Here is a 27,787-nt window from a genome sequence, read left to right on the forward strand (position 1 = left end):
TAATATGTTGCTAATCTCAATCTAAACAAAAGAAGAATAATATTGGAATCTTTGTCATGAAAAGTGGGTATATCATATTTTAGTAATTTTTTCTATAAAAATATTTTTAAAAAGTTATTTTTCACTGTATAACTATGAAAAAAATTTGAAATTTTCTAAAATAAATGTATTTTATAGAAATTAGTCTAAAATGTGGTTATAGTATGTCTGTATTCAATGTCACATAAAAATAAATCTCAAAATTTCATTTAATAAAAGATAAAATAAATAGTGTAAAAATGAATATTTAAGTTCTTTATAAAACTAATATACATATGAATTTTATTTTAAAAAATTTAAAAATTATTAAAAAAAAACATTATCGTCCTATAGCAGTCAGTTGTTATATTTTGCTTTAAGAATGAGCTGTCAAAAAACTTTCAAAAAATTTGGCAATTCTTCACAAAATTTAGCAATTCTTCAAAAATTTATTTTAATGGTTTAAATAAAAAAAAATATTTATAAAATTACGTTATTCGTTCAAAAGTGCCAAAAACTCTTGTTAAAAAGTTAACTTAAATTAAAAACGAATTATAAAAAGTATATTTTTAAACTTTTTAAAAGAAAAAATAATGAAAATATATTATTTTTAATTTTTAATTTTAAAATTTTTAAATTCTAATTAGATTAAAAAAAAAATTTTAAAAATTAAAAAAAAATAAAAAAATATTTTGCAAAATTTTTTAAGAAAAAATAATGAAAAAATATTGTTATATTTAACAAAATTTTTTAAGAAAAAATAATGAAAAAAATATTGTTTTGAATTTTTACATATTTTCCTTTTAAATTTTCTATTAATTTTCAGCTAGGTTATTAACTACTTTTTGTTTAAAACAGTTTTTTTTCAAAGATTTTTCTTGACATTTTTCCTCCTTTCCTCCTTTCTCCTTTTTTCGATTTTTTTATGTATTGAAAATTTTTTTAAATAATGTACACAAGAAAATAATTTAATTCTTAACATTATTTCATATACAAACAGTCTTTGAAATATTGCTTTTTATATACAAATTTTTTGGAAAAAATCTAAATTACTTTTAAATTAAATTTAATATAAAGAACACATTTCGTTTTCAATTTTTTAATTCAAAATTTTTTTTCTTATATTTTTTTGAACTAATGAATAAGGCTTATTTATATACTTGTATGTATATATGTATACATATTTTCGTTGCATACATTATAATATCAAATATATGTATATTTTGCATTATGAGAATATCAAAATTTAAGATTTTCTATTTTGTAATTTTATTTGAAAAACAACTCTGGCTATTTTTTTTATCAAACACAACCTTTTCCAAGTCAAAAACTCAAAAAATATTTTCAATTTAAATTTTCAAATTAAATGCGCTTCAAAACGATCAAATCATCTCAGCTAACCGCTTGACTCTCATATATTTTACAATAACCACAAGAGGCTGTCACAACACAAGCACTTGTTGTTGTATGACTTAAGCGCACACCACTTTGCACACCGACGCCAGCAGATGCAAATGAAAGGTGAGTGCGAAAATATTTAATCTGCACCAAAATTTCAATTTTCACAACTCAAATCAAAATGTGTCATTTGTGTGTGTGTTCGGAGCGTATGTGTGTGAGTGTGCGTGTTGATAGTCGCAGTAGTCATAAGCGCCACTCTTACTCAACACACAGTGCAATAACAATGAACACAAGTGGCGTGCAACTGTCAAAGCTACCAATCGCATTTGTTGTTGGTTTTATTGTTTTTGTTGTTTGTGCAATACCACCGACAAAGCATTGCCAAACGCCGCCAGTGTGTGTATATGTGTGTGCAATTAGGCGGAAAGACCAAACTCTAAATGTGTTTGTTTTGATTGTCGTTTTACGGCTGCTGCTTCTGCTGCAGTTAGAGTATTGTTGTTATTGTTGCTGTGGCTTAGTGTTTATGGTCGTTGGCTGTTGCTACCGTAATTTGCGTGTCAGCGTGTCAGCGCGTTGCCGGCGCCGGTGCGCATATCTGCAACACATAATCTAGAGCAGTGAAGTGCTAGCCGAAATGGCACATCGCTACACAGCAACAACAACAACAGCAGCATTTACAGAAAATCTGATATTTGCTTTTGCTTTGATTTGCAAGCGCTTGCGCGCCATTACGTGCATGCGGTGTTTGCTCTAATTTGCTGTAATTGTTGTTTTTGTTGTTGTTGTTGCTGCTGCTCTTTTATTGCCGCTCGCTTGTTTGGCTTGCTGCAACTGCGTTTTTATGTGCGCCGATTTAATCAGCGCATTGAAGGCGAAATTATGAAAATGCAAATAGGTGAAGCAGCGTTGCCAACCACAAATAATTATTGGTCAATTTGGGAGCGGGCGCCAGCGACGGAAATATACTTTTATATCGGAGACTGCAAGCGCTGCAATTCTTTTTGTTAAATGTTTGTGTGTGTCTTCTAATTATCTTGTGTGTGCTTTTAAAGTACCGTTATGAAATTTGGTTTTTCTTTTGTCACTTGGACGATGCATTTATGCATAGGTTTATATGTGTGTATGCATGTGTGTTGTGACGTCTTATGCAACGAAAATTTGGCGACATTATGCAATTTGACTTGCTAATTTGCACGCTCCAAACTGTTTTGGCCCGAAATTTCGTTCGTAAACCGCGTAATAAAAGAACAGTTTCATACTAATTTGTTTTGCTTTGAGGTGGCAGGTTTGTTGCTTAAGTCGTTTGTGTTTTAAGGCATTTTTTTGAGTATTTCGTAAAGAACGTTTTAAGTCTAAAATAGAAATTCTTGCTTTGCAAAATGAAAATCTTCTGATCAAGCCCTTGCCCAATTATTCAAAAAATATAAAAGTAAATAAAAAATTAATAAATATTAAATGTACTATACTATAAAAAATTACAACAGATAAACAAAAAAAAAAATTTTAATTTAAAGGACAAAAAATATTGAAAATTTTTTAATGAATATTGAAAGGAAGCTATTGCTTCCTTTTTTATTATATTATGAAAAAGTTAAGAAAATTAAAAAACTAATAAATAAAAAGTAAAATTATTTATATTAAAATTTTTTTTTTATAATTCTTAAAAGAAAATCTATGGAAAAAATTTATAGTCTTTCATTTTAATGAAATTTTTTTATAATATATATGAAATTACTTTTCTGTTTCGTCAATTATCACTTTATGTTCTTAAATGAATTTTGATGAGTTATCTTAAGTTTAAAAAAATTTCTACATCCATCAAACTGAAAAGTTTCTGAGAGTCAGTTGCACAATTTTAAAAAAATTCAAATATAATAATAATCAGCAAAAAAGTATATATATTTTTAAAATAGAAAAAATTTACAGAAAAATTAAAAAAATCTGAATTATTATTGCAAAAAAAAAATTTTTAAGTAATTATTTTAAAAATTTTAGGTTATTTGTAAACAAAAATTATCGACTGTACTTTTCAGGAGCTCTAAAATATATTTTCCATTTGAAAACCAACTAAATAATTTCCAAAAGTTGACGTCCTTCCCACTCAAACAACTAGTTTATTACTATTTACTAATACTTTTCATTTGTTTTAGTTTAAAAAAATATAAATTTTTGTAGCTCACTTACATAGTAGTCTAGTCCCTCGTCATGCGCTGGGCCATGGGCAGCCAGAAGCGGGCCAGCGGCATAAATACCGGCACCGTGTCCACCATGCAAAACGCCAGCGGAGGCAGCGCTCAATACAGCCAAGCATACCAAAGACTATAACGAAGCAAGAAAAAAAGTATTGAATGAAAAACAAGATTTTTAAAAACTCAATGAAATTGAATGCAAACAATATAAAAAAAAATAGCTAAAAAAATATTTTTTAAAATTAATTTAAAAAAAAATTGTTTTCAATATTAAAACAAAAAAATTTTCAGTGTTAAAATAATATCAGAAATTATTTTTCTAATATTAAAAAAATCTTCTTTAATAATGAAAACTATTTTTATAGTTTTTTTCTATAATAAAAAATGTATGTTACATTTACAAAAAAATAACACAGAACACATTTTTCAATCTTAAAACAAAAAATATTTCAGAACTAAAATCATATTTTTCCCTATATTTAAAAAAGAACAATGTGTATATAAAATCAATATAAAAAAAATTAAAAATAGTCTTCACTATATAGAAATATATTTTCAAATATTAATCAAAAATATGTTTTTAATCTTTCACAATGTTTCAGTATTTTAAAATTTCAATATAAAACAAATATTTTTCAATATTTCAGTATTTAAAAAAAAAATTTCAATTCTTAAATATATTTTTCAATATTTGAACACTTTTTAACGAGTTTATATATTTCTTTATGAAAGGATATATTTTTTTGTTTTTTTTTATTCTTTTGATTATTAAATTAATTTAATTTATATTTGCAAGCAAATGGAAAAAAAAACATTTTTCAATATTTTTCAATATTTCAATATAACGTTCTATTTTTCAAAATTTAAAATATTTTTAATGATGTTGAATATTTTAATTTGCAAAAAAAATATTTTTTTAAATATTTTTCAATAGTTAAAAATAACGTGCTATTTTTCAAAATTGATAATTCATTTATTGTTGTTATATGTATATTTTTTTAAGGATATTTATTTTGCGTTAGTTTTTTATTCCCTCAAATTTCAAATCTGGCGTCCTGCTACGGTTATTTTGCAAACAAAAAATATGAACAAATGTAAAAAGAAAAAAAATTAATAAATTTTAAAAAATATTTTTCAAAAATCAGTTATACCAATATATTTTTTAAACTTTAAAAACTATTTTTAATGGCGTTATATATATTTTATGAAAGGATATTTATTTAAAAATTTGCGTTTATTTCTATTCCTTCAAAACTAAAATCCGGCATCCTGCAGCCGTTAGTTTGCACATTTTCCAACACTTAACAAATTTTTTTTCAATATTTTAACGTTTTTTTTGCGGCACTCACTTTGAAAAAGGCCATTTTTGTTTGTAGTTTAAGTTTGTTTGGCGGTTAATTTGAATTTGAAAATTTGCTGTTTAGCTCGTGACTTCCCACTTTACTTCGGTCTAAGCGACTTGAAATGCTGTAGTCAACTGATAACTAGAACCAAGAAGGAAGCTGCTTTTATATATTTGACTCCACCCGTTTGCTAGCGAATGGCGAATTAGCTGAATGAGCGAACTGTATTGCTTTTTGAACTTCGCTTGGCGCGGCCGAAAGCGACAGCAGCGACGTCGACGTTGACGGCAGCCACAACGGCTGTTCGTGTATGAAACCGAAACGCGCGGTGTAACTGTGCAACAATTGCGGGCTGTTTATGTTTGATGTGGTTGTTTGTATTGTTTTTGTTGTTGTTTGAATTATTATTGTTGTTTGTATTATTGTTTTTACGGTAGTTGTTGTATTTATTGTTGTTCTTGCTATTTGGTATTGTTGTGTTTATTATTAGCATTGCTTGATTAGTTAGCTCACTAGTTAGTTAGTTGGCCAGCTAGGTAAACGTTTGTTTGCTGGAGACGCGGGACGCCTGCGCATTGAATTTGTTTCGTTTGCTTTCGGTTGCGCTGGGCGATTCATTGTTGAAGGCGTGTGGCTCTATAGAAATTAAGAGTAAACCTCAATGCTTAAGGTCTAGTTGTTGTTGTTATTATTATTGTTTATTTGTGGTTTTAGTGTAACAATCGGCATTAAAAGAGCGGTAAAGCGCGGCGTAAATGCAGATCTGATATATAAGCATGTATATACACACCCATACACATACATACATACATACATACACACACATATACGCATACGAATCATAATATACAGTTATGTGTTTGTTGTTGTAATTGCGCTGGTGTTTGTTGTCTACTCTGCGTACAAATGATTTCTTGCATACTGAAATACATTTTGTTGTTGTTGTTCTTGCGCACTGAAATGTCCATTTTGTTGTTGTTGTTGGTTAAACTGATTTTCATAAGCATAATTCCTCTCTCACTTTGTGTGTGTTTGGACTAGTGCTGCTTTCTGCAAGTAAGAATTGCACTCGAATATCGTGTTTGTCTTAGTGTTGTTGTTGTAATTTCTTCATAACAGTGATTGCTGTAAAATTTTCTACTGAGAATTGGCAAGTTCTCGCTTCACCTTTGACTTTCTTCACATTATCACGTTCAATATGAAGTTTATGTGTGTTGGTATATATACCATATGATCAAATTTGTCCCGGACTGACATAAAATACTAACTTCATACGTATTTTAATAAAAAAAATGTTTAATGCTTTCAAGTAGATTATAAAATGCTAGGAACAAATGTTACATCGATGTGGTATATACATATGTAAATCATGTGATCAAATTTGACCCGGACTGAAAAAAGTACCAAATTTCTACTATTTTAAATAAAAAGTGCTTAATGCTTCAAAGGACGTTGAAAACAACTAAGAACAAATGCTTCTTTGATATGGTATATATACCATGTGATCAAATTTGACCCGGACTGAAAAAAGTTCTAATTTTTAACTTATTTTCATAAAAATATTTTTAATGCCTTCAAGTATGTAGGTCATAAACAGCTAGGAACATATGTTATATTGATTCGATCTGGATCAGTCCGGGTCAATTTTGATCAGATGGTGTACAGACGTAACTCTTCTAATTTGGCTTCTTAAAAATTACATTCTAAAAATAACTTCAGAAATCGCAAAAAAATGCGAGTATAAAACATCTAAAGCATACATACATACATAGTATATGTAAGTATGTATGTACATATGTACCAGATATATATGTATACACATCTGTATATGTAAGTGTATATGCCTGTCCACCACATTTGATTGAAATATTTATTTATCGTAAAGCCGTGCGACTTTGTGCTTTATGACCATGGTTATCAAAGCTAATTTAACACGGCATTAAAATTAACGATTGGCGTGGCTGCCGCAAACACTTTCGCTTCTCAAGAATACCGCAGTCCGCAGTGAGGTGTGTAGCGGCGTTTCAGCCAATATTTTGGCCATATTCGGGGTTAATTGAGTTTTAAGTTGAATTTATTTATTTCGTTGTTGTTGATCACAAGGCGGGCGGACAGTGCACACCTCAAATAAGATAATAAGACTCGCTTGATTAATTAATATTTATTATAGAATCCAATCGAATTCGATTGCATGGCGTGAGCTTTATGGCAATTACTTTCGATTGAAGTAGACTTTTGTAACATACGGACACTTGGCAAGGAAATAATTGTGAGAGGACTAGATATTAAGCCACAACGATTGGCGGTTGTTAGCGGTTGTTAGAATGTTCTAATATGTTTTTTTAAGTTTTTTAAGTATTTATAATAGCTAGTAATAATTTCATGATCAATTGGTAACAATTGGTAGCCAGGTAAGAGTGCAGCAGCTTTATTCCAAATTTTAACGCATATCCGCCAAATGGCCAATGTCCTCTTATGGAAGCTGTAAGTCTGAGTATACTCTTATACATCTTATCTGTTCATCTATCCTGCATTTGGCTGTAGATTCTCTATTCTAAGCTTTTTGTTCAAATTATGTGTTGAGCTTCCTCTTGATAGTTTCCAGCGGACACGGTATTATCTCTGCCTCGGATTTGTCCAGAAACTCCTAGCATAACCAACTCGTCCGCTTTATTGTTGAAAATGTTCCTGTGACATGGAAACTAAACTCTGGACAAGTGGAGTTAAGCATCTAGTGAGCTTAAAGCCTTTCTACGTTTGTTTATTAAGCTGGAATTGTTCTTTGGTCACGACAAGGTTAGTAATGCCGCCTGTCTATCTGTGTACCTGGTCGCTTACTGCAGCCTCCCGTAGTTGTTCAGTAGAACTTCAGATACCTTCTCTATGCCTACTACTTCTGCTTGTAAGGTACTAGATTAGTTTGGTAGGCGGGAAGATAGAAAGTTAGCAAGAACTCGAAGCCCATTTAGAACTCGTCCGGAAAGGTTGAAGTGGTAACCTCTTCTCCTACTAAACTTATTCTCCATTTACGTCTAGAGAGTTTTCTCACATTGAAGTAACTATCGAAATCCAACTTTTTAATTGTTATATTGCTTGTTTTTAGGGCTGGCAGCTAAACCAGTACTACATATTTAAGACTTGGTTTAATGACGCCGTATACATCCATATGGCTGTATTCGGTTTTAGGCTGCAGTTCCTGCTGAGTATTCTCTAGCGGTGTAATAAGCCATATAAGTTTTTCTAATACCTTTCTCAATAATAATTTTCTAGTTCAGTTTGGTATCTATCTCGACCCTACATATATATTTTGCTTAGGGACAAAGAAATTGTAGTACCAACGCAGGGGCTACTGCTTTCACTTCTCATCAGTGCCACCCATTCCTAGAAGCAATGAAAGAGCGCCTCCTTAAGAAGTCCCTCTGATTACTCTCTTTACGTTTCATCCACGGAGATGCTGGCATCACTGCAGCACCTTCTGAGTTCGTGTGAAAAATTAAAAAAATATTTAATTTTTTTTTCTAAATTTTACCAAGCACTAAGTGAGTTCAGAAAATAATCGGAGTTTTAAATTTAAAAATTTCGTGGGTTTGGGGAGTCCAACTGTAAAATTTTTTTATAATGTTGTTATGCTATATGTACATACATGGTTCAGAAGTATGGTAAACTTTTTAGCTGTATTCATTCTTACTTTGCTGAAGCAGCCGCTACGGTTAGACTTGTTGTTATGAGCTTGCCGATTATGATTTGTTAAAGGCTCACTACTTGTTCGTGAATTCTTTGCTAAAAACAATACCGTAATGATGTCCTAACTTCCATTTTAGCCAGAAATGGCAAAAGTTTCATTTTTTTCTATTTCCAAAAATAAAGAGAAATTTAAGAGGCCGTCGTTTTACAATATAGATGAAAATCGCTGAAAGTGCTATCCCAAAATTATTGAGCAAAGATGGACACCAGCGAAGCAAATACATATATATCATGCTTTACATTTTTTCTTCGTTACAGGCAAACACAAAGCAGGCGCTGAAAAGGTGAATACGTAGTTGTTTTCGTGCTTAGCTGGCGCTAAGTCAGGATTGACTGTCAGCAAGATTTTGCTTCGTGCTCTTAATACGGACCTGTACTGTGAACAATTTGACCGTCTGAAAGAAAGAACAAAGCTGCGGGAGCTTGGTTGGTGACTTCTTATGTGTCCACCTCATAATCCGGACTTTTGTGCATGTTACTATTAATGCTGAATGAGTTTGCTGAGGGAAAATTCGGTTCCTGAGAAGTTAATGAAAATGGATTGTTCAAGTTTGTTTATTGCAAATATGGACGAGAGATGAATATATTTTCAAAACGGCAATAAAATTTCGAACGAACAGTGCATATTTGGCTTAAATACGATCATTCTAATGTAAAACCATAGCGTATTCCTGACTTAGTCAAACTTAATAAAAAAAATACAGACGTCATTTGACTTAATTTAGAACTTTTAAGAACCTCCATATATCAAAAAAACCATCAAAACATTCGCCATAATTGGCAGGGGAAACTCAGCAATGGCTTAAACAATAGCTTCATGAATTCATTAACAATTAATTATTATTAACACTATGAAGTACTTTAAAGCCATCAATCATATTTACAAACAAATTACTGAATAAGTAGTTACTTTAAATACAATCAATTACAGAAGGGTGTAACAAATGGAGCTGTTATACGTTGAATGAACTAAGCCAACGTGCATTCTTACGAATTTCCCGCATTCTTGATATACTATTATTTCTCTAACGTTTCGTCAAACGCTTTACACACTTTTGTTGTTACAACAACGTGCAACGTACGAGTAAGTGGGCTAGTAGAGGAGCACTCGTTCGGTTGCATATCTTTCAAGGTTATCACGATTGAGTGAACCGTTCGAATTCGTTGCAGTAATCGCGTAAGCGAACGAGAGTGAAAAATTATAAAAGCGAAATCAACCGCAATACGTCCAAATACCAGCCTACTGGGTGAACAATGCCGGTAATCAGCGGACGCAATGCATTACGGCAAGTGTATTGCTATGTAATCATACACGAGCACACACACACATGCGCACACATGTGTGCATGCATGTAAGTGGGGTGCGCATGGCAAAAAGTTCAACATGAATCAGAGCACGATGCGATTGCGCCGACGCAGCCGACGTTGTGACGCAAATTATTTACACACACGAACGCACAGTGGGGTTAGTGAAAACGGCGCAATAGAATGTAATGTAATGGCAGAACACTTGTGAGCGTTATATATTTACATTAGAATATACTTTTTTAATAATTTAAAATACTTGAAAAATGTTAAACAAAATAATTTAAGATATTAGATATTAAATTTAATTTAGACCAACCCTTTCTAGGCAAACAAATTCCACTGTGCGTTGGCATGATACTTATCGAAAATTATCGTGGCAAAGCGTGGGCATGATTGGTTGGATAAACAGCTGAACGAACATGTGTTAATCCCCGATTGGGCTTATATATGACATCTAATCCGGATATTGCTAAATCCGGGCAACCAGCTGGCCGGCCGCCGGCATGTAAATGAATGATTAATATTTTTATAAACTGTAGCAATTTTTTAATTGCTGAGTAATCGTTACAACAAAAATTATTATTTGAGTTGCCCCTTCAATGCTTCAGTTGTATGTGTGTTTATTTTCCCACCGGCTATGACTTAGCTAATACGAGTAAGCCGATATTTATAGAATCGCAAGACTTGGTCGTAAAGCTTTGAGGCCAACTGTAAGCAACTGATTTTAATTACATCTCCAGTTTAGTTTCTAACAAAAAAGCAAGTTGAGACTAACGACGAGAAAACTGTCTATAGAAAACTGAGTTCCAGATTATTTCAATTATTAACATTTATAAAAGCACAATCGATGCATTATGTGTGCAACTCGGTTCTTTTGCATGGCCAAAACGGGCACGCAGGCAGAAGTCCAGAGGCTGAACCCAATTTTCGACGGTTTTCAAGCATAAACGGGCGGATACTGCTGCAAATTTACTTTCGATTCTCGTAAGAATTTCATCAATCGTCGCAGGCTTGTTGGCATAGACCATAGAATTGACGTAGACCCGCAAGAAATAGTCATACGAGGTCAAATCGCACGACGGAGGCGGCCCATTGACTGGACCTTTTCGTGAGATAACCAAACTTGGTTTCAATAAATCGAATGTGACACTCGCTGTGTGGCTTGTGGCGCCATCCTTTTGGAACCACATATTGTTTTAGTCCATATCATCCAATTCGAGTCAAAAGTATTCGGTTATCATTGTTCGAAAACGATTCAGATTCACTGCAACGTGCTGGTTTTGATCATCACGAAAAAAGCACGGCCCAAAGACGGCGCCGGCCCATAAACCGCACCAAATCATAATATTTTTGGGATGCAATGGTTGCTAATGGTGTACGTGCGAATTGCTAACTGACCAATAACACATATGTTTCTTAATGGCAAAGCCATTCAACAAGAAATGAGCCTCAACGCTGAAGATGATTTTTCGATGAAAATCTGGATCATTCTCAAGTTGTTGCTCAGTCCAATTCACGAACATACGACGATTCTGGTGGCCTAGCGGCTTTTGTTCTTGCATCAATTTGATCTTTTAAGGTTGTAGGCCAAGATCTTTTCGTAAAATTAGCCACAATGCCGTCACAGATTTGGGTCTTCCTCAATTGATGCGCTGGCGGCAGCAATATTCTCTACATTACGAACACTTCTCTGTCTCATTGTCACGAGAACATTCTGTACTGTGCCTCTGGATTCAAAATTTTCCATTAAAATCTCAATTGCTGATCTGGCAGGACGATTATGACGACCATAAAGTGTACGTAGCGCGCTGAAAGTTGAGGCCACTGACTCCGAAATTCGGTAGTAAATTTTAACAATTCCGACTCGTTGTTATATCGAATATCCTGCAATGATGAAATGGCAAGCCTTACTGAAGAGAAATGTTAAAATAGCGGGAAAAAATATGGCGTCGTTTGCTGCCCCTTTCGGTCTACTTCTGTAGCGTCCTTTTTGAAAAACCCGTTACAAGAGCAGATACTTGGTAAACCATCATATGAGTCAATTAAACTGGATTAAAAAAACAAAAAATATATAAACTATACCACCATAACTACATTTTTCATATGTTTATGTTTAAATACTCATTCATCATTCACAGATTCCTATATTCTACACATTTTCCTCAAATGGATTTACACAGTGACCTGCAACCCCACCTTTCACTTCATTCATTTTAAAAAAATTGTGCTGCATTTCCGTTCAGTCAATCCAGTATTTCAACTGTCACTGAACATTAATTAAATATTTTCTTTTCAATGCTTTTTTTATTGGAAAATACATATGTGATTCAAAACGTAGGGCGAGTTTACGAGGTATGGATATTCAGTAGCAAAACTAAAGTCTTTACAGATGAATTAAATACATATATGTAAAGAAGCGAGCATGGAATGTGAAGCAAAAACTCCGACTTTTTGCATAAATAATACCTTGAAATGTTAATAAAAAAATGTAATAAATCTCTCTGCCCTGACACCATTCCCAAAATTAAAAAAAAAGATTTTATGGTCAAGTCGCCAGCCAATAATATAATGCATAATGCTTTCGCGTAAGAGCACCTAAACAAGCCCCGGAAGTTTTGACGGAAGGATATTTTTTCCTATGAACAGAAGTTTTGCAACTTTGGAATCAAGATATTAAGATTTTACCGCAAAAAGATGAGTAAGGCACTCGATAAAAAAATCTTAATGCATACTGAGAAGCACGGTGTTGACGAAGTAATGATATGGGGGTGCATGGCTAGTAATGGTGTGAGTAGAATGGAAGTTGTAGAGTCCACCATGGACACATATGCATACATTAATGTCTTCAAAATAAATTTTGAAGCAAAGAGCGGTTGGATTTGGTCTGGGAAGTGACTACTTTTTTCTATAGGATAATGACCCGAAGTATATACATAGTTGACGTAGTTAAGCTTTGATTACTGTACAAGCGTTCCAAAGCAGCTTTAAATATCATCAGAATCACTAGATTTGAATCCTACGTAACACATATGGGATTCACTGAAACGTAAAATCCTTGAACGGATAATTGCTTCAAAGCATATGCTCAGGGACATACTGCACGAGGAAGGGTCTTATATCCCTTCGAAAAGTATCTCTAAACTTGTCTATTCCATGCCAACACCCCTAACGATAGTTTTAAAACGTTGGGTATATCCGACATCCTATTAAGTTTTATGAAGAATGCGGTGGAAAAGTATCTTTCTTCGAATATGTTCTCAATACCAAACCTCTCGCTAATAAATTTTTTCTACGTACGCATGTTTTGTTTTGTTTATGTGCTTACTTCGGCGATTTAATCTCTTTTATCTTCATAAAACTATAAATTTAATATCCTATAATGAATATCAAATAAATTGGTTTTTATAAAAAGTATACCAATTATTATATAGAGTTGCTACAAAATATAGATATTTCAGAATAGTATTTAGAAATATCCTAGGCTGTTTTTGACTGTTCATTGGGGCGTTTTTTACATGGCGAGTCTCAAACTCAGCGCACAACCCTGTGAAGGGGATGTTTCGCCTTCTCACTTTAGCTCGCCTTCAAATGGATGTTTCTGGCTACCCAGTGGATACTTGATCAAAGCCCGGACGTCGTGAGCGGCTTGTGCCATATGTAAAAGAATCGTTTCCAGCTACTCCCAAGTGAATGGCGATCAGAGAACTTTCCTCACTTGCGTGAACTTCTGCACATGGCTCCATCCTAATGAAAAATGTTATAGCTACGACCCATTGAAAGAGGTAAAACCGACTAATATAATCTATATACATATACAAGAAAGTTGTGTTAGTTGCACCATTTATATATAACTCAAGAACGGCTGAACCGATTTGACTGAAAATTGGTGGGGAGGTAGCTTAGAACCAGGGTAAGGACATAGGATACCTTTTAACTCTTTGTGGCGAAATTTAAAACAACTCATTAATACAAAAAATATATTTCAAATAATAAGCATTTGAATACATGCGTACAATTTTAAACAGATTCTTCCTCGAAAATAATACAATTGCTAATTATTTGGAAGTTGAGTATGTATTATACCACGTACATCCCAAAAGACTAATGTCATAACCCTTCCAGCCGACTTTTTCGTCATTCCACGCCTGAGGACCGACTCATCATGTGCAGTCCACTAGAAAAACTGTCGATTGGACTCCAGTGGGAAATGATGTGGCCATGTTTCTATTGTCACACACTGCCGCAAAAATTTGGTTTTATTCCGATTAAAAAGCACTCAAACATGTCTCAGAATCAGCTATGTGTTGTTTTTGTTGGATTATGAACTTGCGAAGCACCTACTTTGCACAGGGCTTTCGCATCTTTAGGGCGTCATTCTCCTCGGTGCTCATTTCGCCTGTAAATATCTTTTCAACGATGGATATCCCTGTGCCCAAATTCAACAGTATGTTCCCCCAAAAAGCATACGAAATGCTTTATGATCCATTTTTTTTGTTAACTAACACAAGTTGCTAAAACGCTATATCTCATTAACTAATAGTTATAATCCAACTAATAGAAACCATATAGATGGTAGTAGTAGTATTGTCTATGTATCAGCCACAGTGAAGCGTGGACGGGTCCTCTAGTGTAAAATTAAAAACGATGAAGAAATATAAGGACATTAATCAATAATTCTGTCGGAATACAATTTATAACTTCAATACGGTGCTGCAGTGTAATCAGCCATAGTTCGAATTGTAGGGAAGCCATGAATGAAGCTAAGTTATGTATTTGAATACTACTTGTAGGTTTTAATCAGATTAGACGCAGGTTAAAACCATGCCATCCTTTATAGAGCCAGTTAGAATTATATTTTCAAATTTCACCTTGTTATATATAACTAATTATACAAGTATAAATTGTTATTGAAAAAAATACTGTAAGGTAAATGGAATCCAACAAAAAAAAAAATGAAAAAAAATCTCAAATTGGTATTTAGTTACACATACGTAATAAATGATTAATTTGTTTAATTTTTCTCCATGAAAATTTTTAACAATTTTCTATTTTCATCTCATACTTAATTGCCTTACCTCTTAGCCACCCCTCGTGTATAAGAATGTATAGTACATATTAGACATACATACATATATGTAGGTATTATCTAGCATGTCGCATGCATATCTGCAAAATTTAATAAATAATTCCATTTCATGATCTGCTTAACACAAAGTTGCGCACTCAAATTATATATGCATGCAAATATGATTATGATTTGAAGTCTCTTATATTTTATGAATGTACATATGTATCTACACTTATGACTAGTTAGTTTGTTATATGGAGTAAGTGCGCTATTTCATATGATAACAGCTTGAACGCAGCTGGCAGGCCCCTAACCAATTGATGGGGTGCTGGAGTAGGCAAACACATACACACATATATTTAATACATATATCCAAATATAGCTTCATATACCCAAATATATTTTCATATGAATGTACATATGTATATTTATCCAACAACCAGCCAAGTCAAAATGCCAGCTGCTCTCATTTATAAGCGAAATTGGCCGAAATTAGTGAGTGGCAAATTTAATTGTAACAACGACGTGCAGTTGTATACATTCATCTTAACGGTCCCGATATTTGAATATGCTGGAACAGCGCCAAATGGAGTTTGTGGATGCAGTCCGTGCAAGGAGTCTTGTTAAGTGTGCCGCCGTGTGCAGTTGTTTTTGGGGAATGTGTTGGAATGGCTGTTGCTATGCCTGACTTCAGCTGCCACACACACACATATCTAGTGTATATGCGCACATATATACTACCATATATTGGTGGTGCGAGCCGAAACCCATTATAAAATGCAAACGCTGCGACTGCTGTCACTAAAAATTACTTAAAATCTATTACTATTAATTAACGGACGGCGAAATTAACAAATTGGAGCAACAAAGTCTATGCAAAGTGTACAATTATACTCCAATATATGCATTGTATAATAGCTTTCGGCTTGGACCACCATTACGTGCTTGTATATGTATGTACAAATGTATGTGTGTGTGTTTGTTAGTGAAGAGATATGCTTGAAATGTTAATTATTGTATTTCGAGCGCTAAATATTTTCGCTGTTTTTATTTTTGTTGTTGCTGCATTGTTAGCAATTATCGGCGTTAGCGCCTGATATTTGTTGTTTTTGATTTCTTTTGAATAGTTTTTGGCACTTGTCAATCTGAATCTGTTGAATTGGTGGCAGCTTGCTGTGACGCTTAAGAGTTCGATAAAATCGCAATTTCGAAAATTGCTTGAACTACACATACATACTAACGAAGATTTAGGTGTATGGTGGTTGTTTTTATTGGTTAATGGAATGTCGTAGTTTAGTGTTTTGAAATCACAGTTGACGAATAGAAATTGAAAAATTTGCGGCACAATTTTTCATTGGTATTTTTTTTATTATATTTGAGAAACAGAAAGAGAAAGTATGCAATGATATTTTCGTCAACTTTATTTTAGACTAACATATTTGATTTACATATATTTGGTAGTCGAAAAAGTCTTTTCGTATTTCTAATCAAACTTAAATTTTTTTTTATATTTACCAGTATAATAATAAAAAAAATATGCACCATTTTGGTCGATCACTTTTGGCCATTTTTCCGCTACAGACATTATTCCACCAGTGTATAACTTTCATCAGAGTAAATCGAAGTTTCGAAATTTCCAAAACGGAAGCGAGCGAACCATTGTTGTGCTACACCAACTTATACAGCAACGTCTCCGTAAACTTCACAAATTTCATTGGTGACATGGGTGACATTCTTCCAATTTTTTTTTACAAAAATTTCAAAGTATAGCGAATATCTTTATTATTTCCACACATTTTTGAACAGCTGTCACTATTTTTCAACTTCCTCGAATTTGATTTTTATATTAAATGAAGCTTAAAGTCTCATCTTTCCAACACTATATGGCATGACACAATACGAAAATACTTTTTCGACTACCCAATATATTCCATAATTATGGACAATATCAAAATTGGCAGCAACCTCCATATGAATGACTGGTACTTTATACTCATACTTAACACTGGCCTTACTACTCATATTTAACTGTTCTACTTAGACAATACATTTCATGGAAGATACAAAGAAGTTTTTCAGCTGTGCTCATTGAAAAACTCAGCAGTCAGGTTGGGGTGTTATTAAATAAATGGTCGAAACTTCTCAAATTCTCTTAATTGGTATTCTTCTTCGTCAAATTATTCAGAATCAACTTATTCAAATACGAATTACCTAAAAACCTTGTCTTTTTTTCGATAGAGCGTTTGACTAAACAATTATCAACTCAATAGTAAGCAGCTCTTTTTGACAAAAGGCAGCTCGGGAAGACTGCATGAAATGTCTAGAGCAAGGCACCAGGGAAACAGTGGAGTAACTCTTGTGCACTTTCATTCCTATTTCTATTCAAACTTTCTCACAGTTGGGCATTTAACTCCAAAGTTAAATTTCACTTTTACTATACCTTAACGAACAAGTCAATCCAAGAATGTCAGGGTGCACAAATTTTATCTTTAGCGAAATTATGTTCGGTCTTAGAATTTCCCAAAATTCCTTGATTGCCTCCCACCCAGAGTCCTCTTAATCATTGATGTCCCCTTGTTTATTTAGTCCCCCTTCGCCTTCATAGTGATTAAAGAACAATGTGTAGCCTTCACAGATCGGTACATGTTATGCACAAATGAGAGACGTAGCTGCCTGTTAACAGGTCAATTGCAAAGTCCCCGGTCTGCCATACTTGTATTAGAAAAAAACATTTTTCTGGATAAATTTGTTTTTATTCAACACAGTTCTCTTCAAGGTGATACACTGATTACAGCGAGCCTCCAACCTTTTGATACCATTTTTGTAGTAGGACTTGTACTTTGCTTCTTTCCATGACGGTCGGTTAGACGCTTCTAATTACTGCTACAAAATTCGAGCGGGACCCACTTTGCACAAAGCTGTCGCATATTAAAATATCGTGCATGACATGATCTACAACTGTGGACGACAAACTACGCCCAAGACGACCAGCAACATTAACTGATGATCAACATGTCAATAAAATAAAGTAATTGATGCTTGAGAATCGACGATTAACAGTCAGAAATCTTACTGACATCGTGGGAATATCGGAAGGATCAGTGAAAACCATTTTGAAAGATCATTCGAACTTAAGAAAAGTGAAGCACGATTGGCTCCAAAATCACTAAATTTTTTCGAAAAGCAGCGACGTGGTAACGTCTGCGAAACAATGCCTTCCGACTACCAGAATATCATGAAGCGTATTATTACTGACGATGAGTCTTGAATCAATACATGCAACCCGGGAACAGACGGCCGTTTATAGTAGCAAAGGTGAGCCGAAGCCGAAAAACCACGTCAAAGCAGATCAAAAATCAAGGTTATGCTTACACTTTTCTTCGATTATCGTTCAATTTATATCTATAGAGTGCCTGCTATCCCGAACAACTTAACTTTACGGTCAACCAAAATAATTTTTTGGATTTTTTTGATGTTTCCGTCGATAATAACCTTTTTTGGTCGTCAACTGCGATCACCGTTTTCGGAGCTCATTTCACAAGGTCTGAGCACACCAATTCCTGTTGGTTGATTTTCCTGGGTTAGTGTCCAGTAACTCGACATCAAGTCAAATTCTTACTTATACTATATTTTGTTCCTTTGAAAAAGCAGAATTTTTTCAAGATGCTAAATTCCTTTTTTTCAATTTTTTGTCAATAACAAAACTTACTTCACCCAAAACATTATAATACGCAAATTAATGATCGAACAGCTGTCAAATTTATATAAGCCCTTTTTGAAGGTCAGGGCTAACTAAAAATCATGTGGATTTAATTCTAGTAGCGCCATATATGTGTCTGCTTAAGGTTAGGTTAGGTTACATGGCTGACCAAAGATCCTTTGTGAGGCCATAAAACAGAAGACCTACTGTGTTCGAACTTATAAATTAGCAAAACGCTTAGTAGCCAACACAAGTCTACGTGTCAGGACGAGGACTTTTCAATGGATCTGTTTTATCGTTGAATGTTTGTTTGAAAATTCTAAATTTTACTTTCCACTTTTTCCTCACACCTTCTGGATTACGTGCACTTCTCTAAAGTTTCCAATATTTTTCTTTATATTTTGACATATTGTTGTATAAATCTGCATAAAAACGCACACTTACATAAATTCTTGTCAATAAAAGCTCACATTTGTCCTTGCCGCCTAACCTTTCACACTTATTGCCACATAAGTATGTTCCAATCTCGCACAAAAATTTAGCCGGAATTGAGTTCTTCGAGCAATAAAGCACTAAATGAAATCGCAAAAATAATTGATTTTCCAGCACAATGGATAATGTCGCTATTATTTTATACAAAAACTACAAAAAAAAAAAAAAAATAGGTGGCAATTAAATTGTGGCAATCCACAGCGCATTGCTCAAATTCTATTGTTCTCAGTATGTTGGCGTAAAAAATGACAACAACAATAATAGCAATATTTTTTTAGTGCACAAATCAGACAATAATAATTCAATCTGGCAACTTTTGTACTAAAATTGTTGAAAGCTTCGCACTGAACGGCAACTCAAACTGAAATCGGATGAATATTGAAATGTTGATTTTATTTGTTTTTTGTTGTAATATTTTTTCGATTTTCTGAATTCTGTCAATTTGTCAATTTAATGCATTTTTCAAAAAAATTTCAGTAAAAATACATTTAACAGTTATGTTATTGTGTTTGCTGACCTTGTGTACCACCGGCATATGGTCGACAGCTAATGCACGATGTAACTGTTCATTTGAGCATGCATATAAAAATGGTTATTACAACCGGCTTGTGCCAGCGTTTGGATTAATAAACGAAGAATGTAAAAATCAATTTAACTCCAATAAGCTTAAGCCGGCTTTAAGCATGCCTGTCGACTTATCAATTGTAATATTTGTTGATTTTGTGAGAGGAAATCTTTTATCATTGGTTTTGTCTGCTGAAATTATGACTATTTTAGTTTCACAGCTGTCAAAACGGTGCTTTGCAGCCTTTCCATTTCCTCAAAAATAAAGCACAATAGGCGCAGTAATGAAAATTGGCTCACTCATAGTCACAAACACACACACACATACACACCAGATCGCTGCTGATCGTTACAAGGTTAGATACGCAGACATAGGCAAGCATGTGGTCTTAATAGGCCTGTAAAGCGCTGCTGTGCGGGTGGTTTATACACCGACACACATATACGATACCACACATACTTTTATATGTAAAATATGTATGTAAGTAAGCACCAACAAGCCAACACCAAAACCAAAGCAAAGCGTTGGTAAATGCATGTCTGCTATTGCAACGGTAGTTTTGTAAATTTCCATACTCGCTGCTTAGTCAAGCTTGCACACAGATATTTGTTCATGCACACACTTACCTGTACATACATACATTTTTGACGTCGTATAAAATAGAAATATTTATTTTCGTTATCGCTGTGAATATGTATGTGTGAGTTATTAAATTAAAAGGCTTTTAAAGAATTAATATGCAATTTTTAAATTCCGTGCCGGTGTTGGAAAATATTTGGGTTAAAAAATGTATTAATAACTTGAAATTTGTAAACTGAAATTGTGCAAAAGAGTATAAAAGTTGCTGACTTTCGGAATAATAAGTGCATTAAAGTAGTTTAAAACAAAAAAAAAGCAAAAAGACGTTAGCTTAGGCTGCTCAAAAGCTATAACAATCCTCACAGCTGCTTTTTCATAGAATAAAATGATAAAAAAAAGCTTCTTTTTTTATTTTGATTGGTCAGTTTATATGGCAGCTATATAATATTTTTGTCTGATCTTAATAAATTACTCGGATTTTATAACGTTGACTGAGATAATAATCTATGCAAAGTTTTGGTACTATGCCTTGTCATATAAAAAAGATATCCATACAAGGACTTGAGTGAGAAATTGATGGATCAAAATTTCTATTTTTGAAATGATATTCAGCTCTTTAAGTGAATTTTATTTTATCTCTTTGATCAACTGAAAATGGGTTCCACGGAGCGGCATTTTCAGTTTGGGGACCAAAAAAAAAATCACACGGATCCAAATCTGGTGAACGCGGTAGTTGATTTTAATTGCAATCGAAAAAAATCCTTCGTCCAAGTCTTTAAGAATTGTACGTCAAAGGTCTGTGTAAAATTTTATGAAGATCGGTTGCGTAATTCTCAACAAATCTTGTCAACCGACTTCAAGAAGAAAGTGTCGAAAAAAATGCGTTTTTAAGGAGGCGCACTTAGCCTAGCTAGCCTCGAGCCAATAAGTTCTCAAAGCTGTATCTCCGAAACTATTATTCAGATCAACTTGAAAGTTTCGGACAATATTCTAGAGATGCTTTAAAATTTAATTAAACTGTTAAAAAATTAATGTTTTGAAACCTGTCAATCCATGTAACCCTTTATAATACATATATATCCCTAAATTATTATAATTTCTCACAGCCTATCAGCATGAAACGGCAATACTAATCCACCAAAGATATTGAGAAAAGAGATCAGTCTGAGACTAAAAAAAAATTCTAAATTTGTCAACCATAAAGTACACTTTACAGCCTTAAATTCTTTATTTTTAGTAATTAAATATTATGGAAAATATGGAATACTAAAAAAGGTTTCCGCGTGCAAAGTGTCAACATCGAAGTGTATTTTTCTAAATTGTTTATTACAAATGTGGCTTCGCATACCAGTAGCTTCAAAGAGATACCAGTTAGATAAAAGTTCCGTTTTATGTCTGGTTTCTGAAGGTAAATATTGCGAGTATAAACGGCTCGGCAAAATTCTCTTTAGAAAGAGGTTTCCGATATTGACTCAGTAGCAGCCATTTATTTTCTAAATGTAACATAAATAATTAATTATATTTGAGTGTTTAAATTGTATGTATTATATACATACATATATTTAGTAGAGTGAGAAAGAGGGAGCTCAAACCCATTCCTCATGTTCCCAATGTACAAGGTGGTTTCCAAAGTAAACAGAACTTTTTGAAACTAGCGCGACTGATGCATTAGAATCTGATATCCTTATCGATTGTCCAGTGAGAATTTCATGACATTTAATCGATTGGAAGTGAAGCTATTGCGTTTTAAGTGTCAGTATGTTTGTGTTATCGGTGCGAAAATGGAGCTTCGAACAAAGAGTCACCATTAAATTTTGTTTTAAAAGTGGCAAAGCTTTTACCGAAACGTTTCAATTGATGAAAAAAGTTTATGGCAATGATTGCCTATCCCGTAGCAGAGTCCACGAGTGGTTCAACGTTTTCAAAGTGGTCGTGAGGACATAAATGACGATCAACATGTGGGCCAATCAAAATCCGTGATCACCGGAAATTACATCGAAACTGTGCGTGAATTCATCAAAAATCAACCGAAATCATCATTGAAATTCATGGAAATGAAATTGAACATCTCCAAAACATCTAATTATCGCCTTTTGATCAAACATTTGAGTTTACGGAAGGTATGTAAACGGCTTGTTCCGCACAAATTGACTGACGACCAAAAATTGCTCAGAATCCAACATTCGATGGAGGCTTGTGACCGATTATTTGACCAAAACTCACATTTTAACCATTAACCACTCCCCGTATTCATGGGGATATGGCCCCGTGCGACTTCTTCCTTTTCGGAAAAATGCCTTTGCCCATGAAAGGAAAGCGTTATGTAGGCGTAGAAGCCATTCAAAAGGCTTGCACCGGCATACTGGCGGCCATACCCGCCAACGAGCTAAAACACTCGTTGGACATGCTTTTGGAACGTGCAAAAAGTTGTATTGAAGCAGAAGGAGACTACTTTGAATAAAATAAATTGATTTTACCGAAAAAACCAAGTGTTCTGTTTTTTTTTTTTTTTGAAGTCCTGTTTACTTTCGAAGACACCTTGTAAATGATCAAAATTAGGAATTTTCGAAGGGCTCTAGACTGGTCTATTTCCTTAAGAGTGCGCAGCTAGTGTGGAGTTCTGAAAAAAATTGTTATTTTATATTTTTCTATATAATAGGTTGTCAAGAAAGTCTTGCGGTATTTTCGCTAGTTGGCGCTGAAAGCGCGTAGTTCTAGTTTTATTCGTCGCATCGGGTCATTCTATACCTTTTTGGAAAGCTCATTTCACGCGCTAACACGTGTTTGATTGATTGTCGTTTATTTTAAGTCGTTCGTGAGTTATACGTCGCAAACATGGAGCAAAATAAATAGAAAATACGGCATTTTTTACAGTACTATTACAATAAAAGCAAAAATGCATCTCAAGCCGCCAATAAAATTTGTGCAGTTTATGGACCCGATACAGTTTCCATTTCCACCGCACAACGATGGTTTCAATGTTTTCGTTCTGGTGTAGAAGTGGTCGAAAATGCGTCATTTTCGAAAATTGCGATGAAATCGCTGAATTGGTAGAAAGAGACCGGCATAGTAGCAGCCGTAGCATTGGTCAAGAGCTGGGCATGAGTCATCAAAAATTTACTTCAATTTCAATAAAAAAAAAATCAATAAAAATACCGCAAGACTTTTTTGACAACCCATTATATATAATTCCACATAGTACAATGACTGTATCCGTTTTTTGATGTGATCAAATAGCGATTTTTATTTTCGGAGATCTCCAATAAATATTTAATCTGCTTTCACTTTGCATTCTTGAAACATATTTTTTTTATTTAAATATCGATTATTTTGAGGCTGTCCCACTATGCGTGTCCCGTAAGAATACACTTAGCTTTCTGCGATGCTGATTTATTTTTTGTTCTAAAAAGTGTATAATTGCACTACTCCTTTAGTTACTTTTAGTTACGGATAATTTCAAAATTTTCTACTTCTCACTCGAATACACAAAAATTACAATAAAAAAATAAATCAAGAAGCGCTAACAAAGACGCTGTATGCTGTTAACAACTGTCATTAAGCATTCCCCAAACAAATATTTTAATGTTGTAGCAACTTGCCACATATTGCACATTAGCCAACACATTGCTGCCCGCATTCCTAGTTGACACAGCATGTCTGTCGGACTGCCTGGCTGTATCAATATACATAAGTACATATATATACATAAGCTTAGATATATGTATGTGTCTGTCCGCCTGCATCGGCCAGCAGGCCGATAGTGCACCTATTATGCGCTTAATTTGCCGCATTTATTGAGTGCAAATTTCAAAAGTCGTTACTGCCATGTGGCTGCTGTGTTACAGCAATTGTTGCCACCGCCACACACGGCTGAGGCTCTAAACTGTCGACGGCGCTACAACACAGATTAACATGCATGTGTGTGTGTGGGTATGTCACAAACGATTTTTTGCCGCCCTGCCGCGACGTCACCATGCTTCACATTATCGATGTGGTAAATATATATATGTGGTTACATACACATGTATATACATAAGTAAAATATATATCACCGTATGTAAATAGCGAATTTTGAAAACATTTTGGCTTAATTTACCAGTATTTATGCGCTTTGTATGTGTGTATGTGTCGCTCTTATGGTTTTTGTGGCACACGATGAAATTGCTGCGATAAAAGCGTTCATTGCAAACAATTGTTTAGTCTAAGTATGACAAAGCATGCAATTTAAATTTGTTTTAACCGTTAATATATGTGCCACACTAAGTAACGGTGCTCTATATACAAGTATGTATGCAGCAGATAGGTTTGTGGGCAACCACAGGTCTAAAAAAAATTGCGAAAACCAGTAATTACAACAACCACAGCCAGGCGGTCGTTTCTGGTACTCGTGCGGCGGGACTTTGACTTGCGCCGTTGCCAAGCAGCATAAAATTGACACGCTTATGCAAGAATGACCATTGGGCATGGGCGCGCTTTTATTATGCGCCATCAATGCAACGCTGCAGCCAACCACCCACACCAACCAACCAACACGTTCACCAGGCGGTGAATGTGCGATGCAGATAGTTTTTGGGTTATTGGGTCGCTCGATTTCTGGCGCTGACTAAACGCAACTACTATATATGTAAGTGTGTGTGTGTGCCGCTAACGGCGTGTTACAGCAATATGCTGTTGCTGTAAACTAGCAATTTTGAATGTTCGATGACATAATGTCGTTAGGCACTCAAATCTGAGTGTGGCATATATATTTTTCCTGGCATTATTTATGTGTAACTGGGTGAAATTGGAAAGGCTGCGTGGAAAATAATGTGATTGAATATTTGCATATATTTTTAAATTTTTTATGCGGATAAGTCTAATTATATTATAATATTCTTTAATATTAAGTGAGGTCTCATTAAATTTGGGGCTTTGCAAAACGGTGCTGCCATATTAACACACAGTTCGCTTATTCATCAAAATCCTTAGATAAAAACCGTGCACCAAGTTGGATATATTTAGTTCGAGGCCTATGAGATCAACCTATTTTCGAGCATTTTGTTACCTCCCCTTTAATTGAAAGCGTCTTAAATAAAACATTAAGGAAGAACCAGGTTCGATAGCTTCAAATCTGAGATATTGACAAATATTTTAAAAATAAACTCAGTCATAGATACTAAGGTCTTCATATGCGATATCTGTTGCCTTTACAATTTGGAATCTGACTTTAACCCTCAACTCTTCCCCAGGTAAATCATCTATCGGGAGGTTAATGTGCTTTCGGCTATCCAATGACTCTTCCTGAGATCAGCAACCTTTAACGGGGCAGCGAGGTCAATGGCCCCTACAAAGGGCAATGAACTTTAGCTGGCTCATTGAAATTTAGCGGAGTTAAAAACCTTTTGCGACCTTGCTAAAGATTGTTCAAGCCGTTAATAGACGTTTACCTTCCAGTAGATCAAAGACAAACGGAAAAGTTATTGATTAATGGTAAGATCATTGAATTCGATTAAGATCAATGATCGTGGAAAAAATTTTTGAGTTATGCACCTCGCTAAGGGCAAATATTCTTATTAAAGATCATTAAGTTTGGAGAGGGTCGTTGACCTCACTAAAAGTCGTTGTTCTCTGGAAAGTTCGTTGGCTCCGCTAGAGATCATTAACCTTAAAAATCATTGACCAACTCAAATTCATTGACCTCGATGAAGTTCATTGGTGGTGGGAAAAGTCGTTTACCTCGAAAAAGGTTACGGACTTCGCTAATGGTAATTAACATTACTAAAGATCGTTAAGTCCGGAGACGGTAGTTGAAATCACTCAAAGTCGTTGACCACTGGAAAGGTTGCTGACTGCGCTAAAGGTTATTGAACTTGAGAATCTTCAATGGCTATGATTTGAGTGCTACAAAACAGCTTATATCTTCTAAAAATCATGGAACCTATAAAAAATTTTACGCATATGCATTTACATCCCTTCTTTCCTGCACAGCTACTTACAACATGCATCAAACCACTTGACTTTAATACAGCTACGGCTCATTAATTGAGAAATTTCGTGATCGTCACCAACATCTGTTGCATCAGCACTGCCATCTTGGTTAGAATATGACTTTTTTATGCTCGCTTGCGCACTTTGGGAGTATCATATGAGATCACAAGTTACAAATAACAGTAACAATGCAGTTTTTAGAGTACTTTTATTAAACAGCTACATATGTATATTATATATGTATGTATAGTAAATGATCTGTAATCTGAATACACGCCATACTTTTCGCAAGAATTTGCGTCACGAGTGTCGATTGTGGAAAAATACACGTCTTTAGAAATATTGCGATTCCGTGGTTAATTTCTGGGTATGGCATTGATTTCAATTAAATCTGCGTTTACCTCAAATTACATCCGGATATTGGCTCTAATTTTTTCAGATTCGAGCTTCAAGACTGTGTGGCTTAGTAAATTCCCAGCCACATTCAAGCGATCGAGCGATCGTTCATTTGCTGTCAGTAGTATATAAGTCTGTATGCGTTCTGCTGAGGTTTAAACGTTGCCACATTCTTCGTTTTTTCATTTTCCTCCGAGACTGGAGTTCGCGCAATCGCAAAGTCTCAGTTGTGGTTTTAATTGATCCGCCACACGTTTTTGCTCATATTTAAGTTACTGTCATATGGTTATTGGGAAATTGAAAAAAAAAATATTGGTATATATATTCTGGCTGAATTTGCTTATATATAATTACATAAATCATATATATGTAAATATATAGATATGTATATAAGTAAACACTTATTATATGCTAAGGTACTTATTGACTTAAGTAGAACTGTGTCAATTAGATAAGCACCCAAAGCAAGCGAATTTGTCACCGCTAAGCGCTTGCATATTAATCAAATCGGTTTGCTCCATTTGCCTGTGGCAATCTTTGAATTCTGCTTTATGTCCTTCAATTATGGCAATTGACTTGTCAAAAATTCCAAATCATAACCCAATTTAGTATGGATAAATCATAAAATTATTGCATAAGCAGCTGCCACTACAACAGTTTGCATATATACACAAACATACATACATATGTATATAAGTACAACTACAACACTGCTTTTGATATCTTTTCCAGCTAATAAAACAGAAATCAAATTGTCCGAAAATTAGCCAATGCACCAAAAAGACAATGCAGCACTTCCATAAAATGCTGGAAATTGTAATTTATGATATTTTTATGACAGTATTGTTAAATGATTCTTATCGGACTTATCGGAATATGTTTGATTTTGTAAGTTTGAAATAAAGGGTTGGCACAAGTACTTATATAATATTAAAGAAAATTTTATATAACGCTAAAACTTACGAAAATATCAAAAATTTTTCCTATTATTTAAAAAGGCTTTATTAAAAGCAA

General features: G+C 34.1%; 1 protein-coding gene across 1 annotated transcript in view; it reads right to left on the reverse strand.

Annotated features, from left to right (window-relative positions):
* Positions 1-5,069, reverse strand: part of LOC120777404 (cuticle protein 7) — a 7,255-nt gene extending 2,186 nt beyond the window's left edge. The window contains exons 1-2 of the mRNA XM_040108703.1: positions 4,961-5,069; positions 3,607-3,741 (exon numbers count right to left, since the gene is read on the reverse strand). Of these exons, the coding sequence (XP_039964637.1) occupies positions 3,607-3,741; positions 4,961-4,975 (150 nt within the window). The 5' untranslated portion in view covers positions 4,976-5,069. The remainder of the gene's footprint in view (positions 1-3,606; positions 3,742-4,960) is intronic.
* Positions 5,070-27,787: the final 22,718 nt, after the last annotated feature.

The sequence above is a fragment of the Bactrocera tryoni genome, chromosome 5 (genome assembly GCF_016617805.1).
Source record: "Bactrocera tryoni isolate S06 chromosome 5, CSIRO_BtryS06_freeze2, whole genome shotgun sequence".
In the NCBI taxonomy this organism is placed as follows: domain Eukaryota; kingdom Metazoa; phylum Arthropoda; class Insecta; order Diptera; family Tephritidae; genus Bactrocera; species Bactrocera tryoni.